Genomic DNA, 12,204 nt, shown 5'->3' with positions numbered 1-12,204 from the left:
AAACTATTTTTCATTTTATGGTTGATAAATGTGCCCCTAAGACTGATGTTCTCTATATGTTATGACCTTCTCAGGCACCAGATCTAAACCCAACTGAATATTTATGGGATATTCTGGAACAAAGCCTGAGAGAGCACGTTTTGGATTAAGATCCCCCTTTTAGCCCCTGATCTCCTTGTCCCTTGCCATTCAAGATGTTGGATGATATGCTGAAATACTAGTTTATATTGTGTACTATGAATACAGATCATGCTAGTTACATACACTGCTGAATATCACACTAAAGTGTTTATTGGGCAGTTAAATGTATTGCATTTCAAATATACTTGTTTGAGGGTTGTATGCAAATTAAAACATGTTTTACCATCCAATAAATGTAGAAATACAGTGAAGATTGTCTGTAAAAAAAAGTAGTAGCACAAACAAGTTTCATTATAATATTATGACTAATATTATAATATTTCCAATTTTGTACTGTTCTTTTAGAGTTTTGTTAGTTTAAATAAAGTTATTGGGAGAAAAAAAAGCATTCTGCAGCGTGTGGTTCACACCCCCGTCTCTCTGGCAGAAGGATTACAGCTGCTGTTTGGAGAGGACTGTCACCTCCTGCGCTCTGCTGCTGTCCCTGCTGCTGTCGGCTTAGCAAGGAGATGAGCTTCTTGTTGTGAGTGTCAGTGTGGTTGTCACCATTAACCTTTGCATTGTCACACAGTGCTGTGTGTCCTGTGACATTGTGTACCTCCCTTGCACAATCTATCATTTTCTTGTTATTGTCGCAGAGTGATCTGTCCATTGTCACCTAGAGTTAAGTCCTCTGTCTGGCACTATGGTTTATGCCCTTTGTCTTTTGATCCCCGCAGCTGCATTCAGTGAATTTCCGCTATTTTATGTCCCCCATGCATTGTCTAGTGTCTCTGAGTCTGTCCATCCCAGAATGTGTTTCTGATCTCCCCACTGCAGCTCACATTTATACAAAGCACAGAGAGATCATAATGGTAAACTTTTTGTAGGGCACCTAGGCCTAGAGTGAAATACCTTCTCACACCTTATGGCATTCTGGGATTATTTATAAAACAGCAATGGCAAGCTCACAATGATCCAAAGATGCAACAAACTTGAATGTTTGGAAGCAAAATGCATTGTCTTTCAAAATCAATGTTTGTTGTTGGTTTTTTTTTGTAACAAAAATGTATTTATATTGGCTGATTCTGTAAATCTGACACAGAAGTGCACACCTATTATTGATATCCTTAAGATTTCAACTAATCCAGATGATGAATGGAGCATAGAGGTGCTGTGCTTAATACGTAACTTAACACACCATACTTACGCTGCAAAGTTAGCCTAACAAATAAATGTGTTAACTTAAGGAATGTATGACAATGCCTGGATATGTTTTTTAATGGTAACCATAGAAGAAAATGTTCTAATTTTGCACAATGTATTATACACAACCTATGTCAGTACTATCTAAATCTATTCATTTATTTCATTGTGGCACTGTTATTGGCCACTGTCAGTAGTTGATTGTTAGGAATATATATGTAACATTTAAACATCTGCTTTAAATGATGATGATGTGGTATGTTGGATTTATGTTCTGATTAAATAAACTTTAGGACCACTTCTTAAATTTTAAAGATAAAACTTTTGTTGTTATTAGTTGTTTTATGGAAATGTAATTATGAACACATTTCTTTCATCTTTGTGTATGTCACAGCACACAGGCACTTGCATGGCTGAGGAACTATGTAAAGAAAGCCACCTGGGACAGGCCATTAAATATATATGGCCCAGACTTGAAAGCGGACTTATTTACATACAGTGCATGTTATGTTATGCTCACAGACGTAGGGCATATGTAAAAAGCACTTGCATATAAGGTGACAGATTCATTTTACGAGAACCTTAATATGATGTGGAGATTTATATATATATATATATATATATATATATATATATATATATGAGAGAGAGGATCTTTTTAAACTAATTGCTATGAGTCATGAATTTAAGTTTGTCTTCAAAAATCCAATAGGAAGTAAAGTATATAATGAGGTTTTACTTTACGGAGGCATGGTATTATTTTGTGCTGTTTCCCAATAAAATTCTATTGATTATCCTGAATGAATAAATAAATAAGAAGTAAGAAACAGCCAAGGTGGCAGTCTCTTAGTCCCACATTAAGGAGGCCGCTAATAAAACATAATTTAGTGGACACTATATTGCTGCAACAGCTTGCAGCTTTACATGTCCTTTGTACTTCCTGACACGTGGTTGGAAATTATTGGACTTCTGTCCAGTATGTAGGCTAAAAAGATGCTTATATCCGTTGTTGCCCTATGGTGTTAATGTTCCTAACCATCATGGCTAGAGAAGACCATGTTAGGAAAACAGAAGGACAATTCGACACATTAGATTGTTTAACAGTGTATATTTGGACATAAATTGACAAGGGTTGTGTTTTGTAATCCTTTCTTCCCTGAATGACCTGTGGTGCTGGATTTGCAGCTCTTCAATTGCAACCTGCTGAGAATACTTGGTGATTCCAGTATCCTACTGCCCTAAGGCAATCTAGTAAAATGACAAATACTAAAAGATCATATTTTGCCTTATCTCTCACAATTCCAATATGACTATGGTTAATTATATTTTGTATATATAGGTCTATTAAAGATATTTTTTCAGGCTTAAAAGTGACGTGCACCACAAAGTACATATTTACATTACATTTCAACGTTTATCCATTTAAGATTTCATCAACCTCATAGTTTTTTGGGGGGCATTCCTTGTTGAAGTGTTTGACATGGATCAATAAGTTATAATATTTTTTTCATTTTTACTACAATATTTGTTATCTACATTTGGGCATCCCCCTAGGGGAAAGCTCATAGTTTGGTGCCCCATAGTTGTAAAGAACAGGCTTGTCCACTGAATTATCAAAGGTTGTTGATGTGCCACAAAGTCTGTTTGCGGTCATTTCCTGAGATAATAAAATGTGTGTCATCTTTAATAAAGCAGTTTGGTAACATATCAGCCTGGTGAGTCTTTCATTGTGCCTGCTGGTGAAAGCTGGGCAGCAGGGTGGCTAAGTGGTTAGCACTTCTGCCTCACAGCACTGGGGTCATGAGTTCAATTCCTGACCATGGCCTTATCTGTATTCAGTTTGTATGTTCTCTCCGTGTTTGCGTAGGTTTCCTCCGGATGCTCCGGTTTCCTCCCACACTCCAAAAACATACTGGTAGGTCAATTGGCTGCTATCAAAAATTGACCCTAGTCTCTCTCTCTCACTCTGTTTGTGTGTGTGTGTTAGGGAATTTAGACTGTAAGCTCCAGTGGGGCAGGGACTGATGTGAATGAGTTCTCTGTACAGCGCTGCAGAATCAGTGGCGCTATATAAATAAATGGTGGCGATGATGATGTTATTATCCTACTTAGTCCCACTGACTATACATTGCTACCCAGAATAGAGTCCATGAGCTGAAGCCTTCTGATCCCAAGGAGTACAAATGTGGCACTTGCTTTACTATGTCTTCTACAGCTAGCTGTAAAGTATAGATATTATTGTAATTTGTATGATTGCCAAGGTAAAACTGGTGGCTAGTCTTTTGGAGGTAGTTGAGGGGAAGTTATCTATCTTGGGACACAAAACTCTTGTTAGTAAAAATACAGTATTATATACTGGGTCAGTGCTGAAAATATTAGCTTTTTGGTTGTAGGTTGATTTCTGTAACTATTGGCAATACCAAGCTTATAAATGACTTCAGTAGTTAATTCACACATTAGCCATGTTGTTTGAACCCAGTCATTTTAAGGTGTGCTTTGCTATAGACGTTCTAATCTGTCTGTTCATGTTTACTGAATAAACAGGCCCTATTCACGTGCAGCAATTTGTTGTTTTCTGCTCCATAAGAGAAATGCATTCCAGAATCCGTAAAACGAATGCTAGTGAGTTTAGACTTTACAGGTCACACTGAAGAACTAACCAAGGATTGTCATGGACTAAATGATTTCTCAAATAAAAACCACCTTATTGCTTAACATACCTACAATACAAACCTTATCATATGAATACCAAAATCTCATGGCAAGTTCACAGTATAAATTTCCTTGACCTATATATTTCCTTCCCTTAATATAGTCTATAATTTGCTGTAAGGGTCTATTAAGAGGTTGAACTCCTCCGGACAATTGCATAAGTTTAAGGCTGTCAGCTGGGTGTGCCTATAGAAGTAGACTCCCTTGGCAGATGAGGGTGGTGTTATGTTATTGGATGTGAGGTGATCATGTGATATTAACATCCAATCTTGTGTCTCTTTCACCTAGAACACCAGCTGCTTCAATCTTCATGGCCTATGGCTTTAAATGTTGCGATCAGCCAGAAGCAGTTAAATAAACCATGGAAAAGTGGCTTGTTGGCCGCAAGTGGTGACTTAGCAGCTCTGCTTTTGTTTCTGTACCTCTAACATCCCAAGCAATATTTATTTCCCTTAGACACATGTAAAAAAAAACAACCTTAAATTAATTCTCAAAAATGAATGTTATTGACTAGCAAAGAGCAGATAATGTTAATGACTTGCAAATAAAGGTAATATTTTGTCATGGCGTAGTCATTTTTAATACACTGGGGTTGATGCAAAGTTAGTGTCAAACTGGAGTAAACTACTATAATAAAAAAAAGATGGAAAACTAATGTATTTCCACCCAAAATCAGAGTTGTACACATCTCAAGATGCATCCGCCTCTGCACCAGCAGCATATGTGCCTGGTTTCCAACGACTCATCAGCAGCAGCTTGCATTGTCAGCTGTCCTCCTAACAGACATATATGCATGTTTCTGCATGAGCCGCATTTGTGTAAACACAACTTCACTGCACTCGCCCATTGATAAAACACCCATTCCCTCCACATTTCTTGCCTCTTCAGGCACAGACAGGTGTAGGTGCCAGAGTCGAGTGATGCACTATGAAAACTATACATCCCACTCTGCATCAGTCCCTAAATGTATATATGATTTAGTTGATATACCGGTTTAAGTATACTGGTGAGAGGATTCAGGACTTGAAGAGATTTATAATGTTATACCACACTCTTAAGAAACACTGAGACTGGTTATGAAATTAGGTTGCAATCTCTGTGAAATGTAAATCTGTAGTTAGTCTGGAGGAGATGAGGAATGTTTTTTAGGAAATAATTTTATATATATATATATATATATATATATATATATATATATATATATATATATATATAAAAATTTAGCCAGCCACACTAGCAATTGACTGTTGTTTTTTATATGACAATATTATGAATTTGCTTTTTGAGACGTCTATGGAGTATCAGAGCTGGTGCATGTTTGGGATTGGTTCTATACAACTGAATTGGAGTTTTCTGCTGTTGCTTGTGGAAGCAAGCTTAGGGCTTTAGGCCAAGGCAGAGAGTCTCGAGGTATGGCACATAGTTTGTGAACAAGTCACATGGTCAGTGACCAGTGTTCCTCTGTTATACCCCCCCTCCCTTCTCCAATCCTCACATTCTGTGCTATCACTGGCTGCGGGGAGTACCATTGGGTTTACATGAATCAATTGGTGGAATGAGAACTATGATTCTATAGTTTCATATGCCCCCATACACTAGGTGCATTTAGGAGCAAATTCCATTAGCCAGTGCAGGTATAAACCAATCTGAGAGTCAATGGATGCAGATCTTTACTGGCTGCTTAAAACTTTATATTGTCTCAGAATTCTTTGACTCTTTATTTCCTCATTATTTTGTCCACCATGGCATATTGGCTATATGTACGGTTTAATGGAGGTTTATTGGCTACAAGGTGGCATGTGCAATAATACACAGTTTTATTGGCTAAGTGGTGCAATGAAAAGAGCAGCATTGAATGGGACATACTCTGAAACTTTCCTATCGCGGGACAAAGTGCCCATGATCAGGATTGCAGGACAGAGCCTAGTTGAGAGCAGGGCCACCTTAACAACATTATGGGCCCCCGGGCAAAGCAGTGCAGCGGGGCCCATACCTCTATATATGTGTATCATATAGATAGATAGATAGATTTGCAGGATTTTATTTTTTTTATTATTTTTTTTGCAGGGTTATTTATTTTACTTAAGAGCCCTGTCTGTGGGGCCCCCGGGCACCTGCCCATCATGCCCAATGGAAAAGATGGCCCTGGTTGAGAGGTATGATATACAGTTATGTCATTATGTTCTTATTGCTTTGTGGGGTAATCATATTACTGTGGTTGATAGTAGTGTGTAATTAGTGATGTTAACAAGGAGGTTTTAATCTTTAAGTTAATATTTTACTCCCGACTGGACATGGCTGACAATATTAACTTAAAGAGGGGATGGGAGTGGTGTAGTGAGGGGGCAATGTGGACAAATAGGTGTGTTGAAGGGAGGGTAAAGGATGATAAAGTTCTACATATAATGCAATGGAAGGATAATAAGAAAAGCAATTATGTTAAACATTGGAATTTAAGAATAAAGACCAATAAACTGAGCCAAATAAACTCTGGAAATGCAGAAATAAAAATAAAATAAAGAACCCAAAAACTCTGATCTTCTCTAGTTACTACCACTTGCTTGATTCAAACAGGCAGCACTGTTGTTAATGCCCTTCCTTAAAGAATTTCCCAATCATGCAAATGCGAAGTTCGCTTAGGAAAACCATCAACAGCACCATTGTTAGTTTGAAAAAAGCTTATCTTAGAAAGTATTGCCGTTCTGGACCATTGGAGCCTTTGGGTAGACCCGCTGGATTGAGATACTGCCAAACCAAAAGTAAGTATAACTTTGTATTTATGAGCACCAAAAATACATTTTTACATTAGGTGGAGTTATCCTTTAAAGTAGCACTACCAGATAGGGTAAAAAATTCATTCTACCACGGGCGCCATTCACCAGAGCCCAGAGTGCTGTCCACTGGGCTCTAAGTGGGCTTTCTTTAATACCTAACAAAAAAAAAAATGACATATGCAGGGTTAGTATTTGTTGTATTTAGATTTTATTTTTTTTTGCTATAGATTTTAATTTTAAAATGGCAGTGGGTTGCTATATAAGTCTCTTCACACTTCAATTTAACACTGTCTGCAACTTCAAAATATTAAACAAAATCTTTCCTGCTTGAGCATGCCCATAGGACACAACTGTTTTTGTTTTTTAACAGTTACTGGTAAACTGACATTTCATAAATTGCTTTTTCTAAAAATCTCTTTTCATCAGCTGTTTGTTTCAAGTCAGTGCCTGTATTTCTATACTTGAATATAGTGTAACTTAACTATTTACTGTTGTTTGTTTTTACTCAGTTGATTATCTAAGACACATTTGATTAATTCTAAAAGATACCATTCTGGAAATTCCAATTGCAATTATCACTTCTCGTTGTCGGTCACTTTGGAGTATAATGTATGTGCTCTAATGTGCCAAAGAATCATTGCCATTGCTTGCTGAGCAGGAATTGTATTGTGCCTTTAGCATAGCCCATACCATGTATCACAGCGAGCTGCAAACATATTTCCAGCTACATATGCCTGGTTCTTGGCGTGCATGTACCAAGTATTTCCTGACATTATATTGATTGTTGCTCATGTAGGGGAACATCTGGGCCTCTTGATTTCTTTTATTCTTATTCCCATGTGCATTGTGTTCGATGCATGAATAATGGAAACACAGTCTACTGTACAAAGGCAAGGTTGTTGTGCTGTATATCTGGCATCTATGAATTGGTCAAGACAAGGATAGAGATAACATGAGCACATTTCAGCCAATAAAGATGATTAATGAAATGGAAAAAGGTGCAGTGTGTATTATTACTCTGCATCTATTTGCCCAACAAGCACAAACACAGGTGCACTTTCCAAATCCTGTTAAAAATGTTGTGCGGACTCTGCATAACATTTTTCAGGCTTGCAATCTCTTATAGGAATGCACATGCGAGTAAAAAATAAGTCACCTTAAAGTATAATATTGGAGTGTCACTGTTGGTCATTGTCAGGATACCAAGGGGGTAGAGCCTGAGCTTACTAAATACCCCTGGCACCTTAGGGTTCTTTGGATCACACAGGCAAGAAGAAAGGGATTATACAACTTTAACTTTATTACAGAAGATAAACACAACTGGAAACAGTAGCTAAATACTACAAGAACAAAAACTTTAAATAATCACCAGCACCTTCACCAAACAAAAGAACACCTAAGCATCCCAGACTCAATATTACAATAACCGTTATATATACCAATAGAAATTACTTCACTGTAGCAAGTTGGAAAGTTCCTAGGCCAAGCTGTAGTTTTGCAAGGGGGGTGCACCAGTACGCTGAGAGTTCGGCGTTGTCCCAGCCAAGTTGCAAAATCCTTTGGGGTAATGATTAAACAGTGTATGGCTAAGCTGTTAATGCAACTTTCCCCTGCCAAGCTGTAAGTCCCATAGACTTATGTTAGAAGCTCCCGGTCAAGTTGTAAACTTTGCCCTTGCATGTTGCTGGTTCCGGCTGCTCGGCCACAAGCTCTTTATCAACATAATAGGATTCTGGAGCCCAGTCATGCTACTACATACTTATGTATATGCTGACACAGAGTGTCAGTACATTGTTTGTTTCAGAGCGCTGAGTTATATTTTCCTTTGTTTTCACCCTACTACAGTAGGCACACCAGAAGGGCAGACACAAGCAACTCCCGTTGGAGCAGAGTTTTCCCACTACAAGTTGTCTCGTCAAGGAAGCGACTTAGATGCAGGATTGCAAACTGGGCGCATGGTGGAGCTGGTAGGAGGCAGAATTCCAACATTAAGCTCTGAGTATTCAACAACACCCAGAATTTCCCCTGCAGGGTTCTTTTGACCAGTCCAAAATTTCACCCTGCCAGATTATCCTAAGGTCAGCTGTGTTGGCATTGGCTGGGAGAGGTCTAGAGTTTGAGGATAGGTTGTGGAAGAAGCAGCCCTATGTGGGGTTCTTCCCTGCTGTGTTGGTGCCCAGTTGCCTGGTAGAGCCTATGGTGACTCAAACCAGGTGATCAATAATACTTTCAGAGGTCTTGTGGAGTCCATAACTCAATGGGTTTGAGCTGTTTTGGTGGTACGAGAGGGACTTACACAATATTAGGCAGGTGGTTTTAATGTTGTAGCTGGTTGGTATAAAGCACTGTTATGTGATGGAAGAGCCATTCAAATCTACTTATTAAACCCATTATTATTGGTATTGATTGTCTAGGATTTGAGGTGAAAATTAATATATCATCCACAAAAGCTGTAATTTGGATTTTCCTACATCCAGCCTTGATAGCCTCTTGATGAATTTGGATATCTACTTAATGGATCTAGGGTTAGGTTGGGGGCAATGTGACAGTCTTGTTTTGTTCCTCTTTGTAATACAAATGTGTTTGAATAAATACATTATGTTTTAATGTGCTATAGAATTAGAATAGATAGCACAGAAGAGATCTAAAATATCAGGTGAAAGTGTTTGAAATTTCATTAATCATATGAGGTGAGGCCAAGTGATTTTGTTGAAGACGTTTTTTGGCGTCAAGGTTGACTATTATGTTATTCTTGACCTTGTCTGGGGGAATAGTTATAATAGCTGCAATGGCTATTTGTCTATATTTTACAAAGCTTAGTTTTGTGGGTGAGATCAGTCGTGTCAGGATATGGACATTATTTGACATTATTTTAGTGAGGAGGAGTCTTTACCAGGTTCAGGGAGGACTATGATTCTGGCCCTATTGAATCTATTTGCTGTACTGCATAGGTGAGAATATGATTGTAAAGTGAAGTGTATTGGGGTTAAGCCTGTCCCAGGATCTTGTATTATGATGCACCGAACCCATTTGGTCTGCGAAGTTTACGATTGGCTAACAATTTAATAATGCACAAATGTACTGCAGATTGTGGCGGTTCTGTTATTTTTGTATTATGTTGGTTTATAAGCGTAACCAAAGTTGTTTTTCAGGATCCTCTGATAAGATTTACTAATAGCTTCCCTGACGTGTTCCCACACCCATAGGATTTGTTTTACGTAAATTCATCTTGTTTTTGAGCTTTTTATGTGAGCAGGGTGTCATGAACTTGTTTTGCTTGCAAATATTTTTGCTGGTAGTATTCTGTTTACTGCTGGTAGGCTATTGTGAGTTCATTGTTAACTTTTATAACACTAGTTTTTTTTAGTATTTTTAATATTTCCTTGTATGTAATAAATAATATGGTCTCTTAGCACAGCTTTAGAGGTATCCCAAAAATTGTGCTGGTATCTATGTGTATCATGTTGTCATCCACAATGTTGAGTCAGGTTGATTTTAAGATATTGTCAGAAAGCTTCAGAGTGACTTACCCAGGCAACCTCCAATTGTTATTGTAATATTTTGTCATATCTAACTTTATGCTTATGGCAATTTGGGATATTATCAGAAATAATGTACTTCATAAACTTTAAGACGAGATGTTGAGAAACTAAGATATAGACAATATGAAGTGTGTCCCATGAGGATGGGAATAAAATGTGTATTCCATCTGTAAAGAGTTGAAGATGCATAATGGATTGGTAAAATCTAAATGTGTATTAAAGAATACAATACTGTTAGGTGTTGTGTTACACCTTGAATGATCAACTTCCAACTTGTCCTGAATGGATCACTGACCGAATGGAAGTCTCCTCCAGCAATTAGATTTTGGGGTCATCGTCTTCATTCTTCTTTATTCAGCTTCATTGTGTTTGCTGGTTTAGTTGGGAAAGTGTTGCAAAAGAGTCCTTGATGCCCGCAATTTTTTCTTCAAGCAACAGTCCAAAGAGGCAATATCAGAAGGTTTCATCTTTGCCACTTTAGAAATTTTTGAAGATTTGCACCTTTTCTGTTAGAATAACTGAGAGTTGGGATAATCACTCACTGGATTGGTGATTACGAGCATTGTCTGAAGAAACAGATTGTAGATTTTTTTATTTTTTTTTCTGGTTTTCTTTTTTTTCCCCAGTTCCTGGCCCTTGTTGTGACTTTATGTTCGATCCCCGTAAAATGGGCATGGGTGTTGCAGCCTCTATTTTCCTGCAGAACGGACCTTGGTGTTGCAGCCTCTATCTTGGATCACCATATAGAGGCCCTCCTTTCAGTCTGGGTGAAATCCAGGTATATGGGGCAGTGAATTACTGTGATGTTGAGTGCCCCCTGTGTGCCACAAAGACTGTCCTGGTGATCGGTGCCATTTTCAAGCTCTTTTTATAGCTGTAAGCATGCTAGGCCAGCGGATATTGTGTGGGTCCACTAGGAGCTGTATGAAGCCTAAACTCTAGGTAGTTGACGCTGCCCATGTGAAGAGTTTTGCATTCATTAGTATACCGTATATACTCGTGTATAAGCCGAGTTTTTCAGCACATTTTTTGTGCTGAAAAAAGCCCTCCTCGGCTTATACACGAGTGAACTCCTGTTCTCCCATCCCTCAGCTTTTAACTTCCACAGTGGAACATATGTGCGTTCCACTGACAGGAAGTTCGGCATTTGGAACGCAAACTTGCGTTCCAAATGCCGAACTTCCTGTCTGTGGAACGCACATGCGTTCCACTGCGGAGGTAAGTAAAAGGCTGAACTCCTCCTCCTGATCACTTATTGCACTGTTTCAAGCTGATGACCTTTGAGGTCTCAGCAACAATAGCATCAAATGTAATTGGCATTAACTGGCGCAATGAGGAGACATGGAACTGGGGCATTGACTTGCAGCCTATTTGCACATTGGACCCTTAATTGTGGACACTCATTATAAAAATCTAGCGATCCCAACAGCGCAGTGGAGGAGACCCCGGGGGAGGAAAACTCCATGATTCTGGTAAGGTGCAGCAACTTTAGTAGCCCACCACAACCAATCAGCATTCAATGACAGAGAGGTTTTAATCACTACAGCATCAATTTGCTTATTTTTTTTATATTTCAGGCGCTGGTAGCAATGGTTGCTAAAAACAGGAACTAAAATGTTAGTTTAGTTAACATATTCAGGGAGATCTTAGACTCCAATTTTCCCAACCTATCTGCCATGTCCTGCTGGATCCACCAGAACCTGTAAGATATTAGTTCCCCTCCATAACTTACATATGTCTCCTGTTTACCAGTAGCTGCTGCATTTCCCACCCTAGGCTTATACTCGAGTCAATACGTTTTCTCAGTTTTTTTAGGTAAAATTAGGTGCCTCGGCTTATACTCGGGTCGA

At 38.5% G+C, this 12,204-nt stretch overlaps 1 protein-coding gene across 1 annotated transcript in view; it reads left to right on the top strand.

Annotated features, from left to right (window-relative positions):
* Window positions 1-555: 555 nt before the first annotated feature.
* The window catches only part of MOB1B (MOB kinase activator 1B), a 47,105-nt gene continuing 35,456 nt past the window's right edge, over window positions 556-12,204 (top strand). The window contains exon 1 of the mRNA XM_075202476.1: window positions 556-664. Coding sequence (XP_075058577.1) covers window positions 651-664 — 14 coding nt within the window. The 5' untranslated portion in view covers window positions 556-650. The remainder of the gene's footprint in view (window positions 665-12,204) is intronic.

The sequence above is a fragment of the Mixophyes fleayi genome, chromosome 1 (genome assembly GCF_038048845.1).
Source record: "Mixophyes fleayi isolate aMixFle1 chromosome 1, aMixFle1.hap1, whole genome shotgun sequence".
Taxonomy (NCBI): Eukaryota; Metazoa; Chordata; class Amphibia; order Anura; family Limnodynastidae; genus Mixophyes; species Mixophyes fleayi.
Note: the sequence above shows the minus strand (reverse complement) of the source record. Positions and strands in the feature narration are given on the sequence as shown.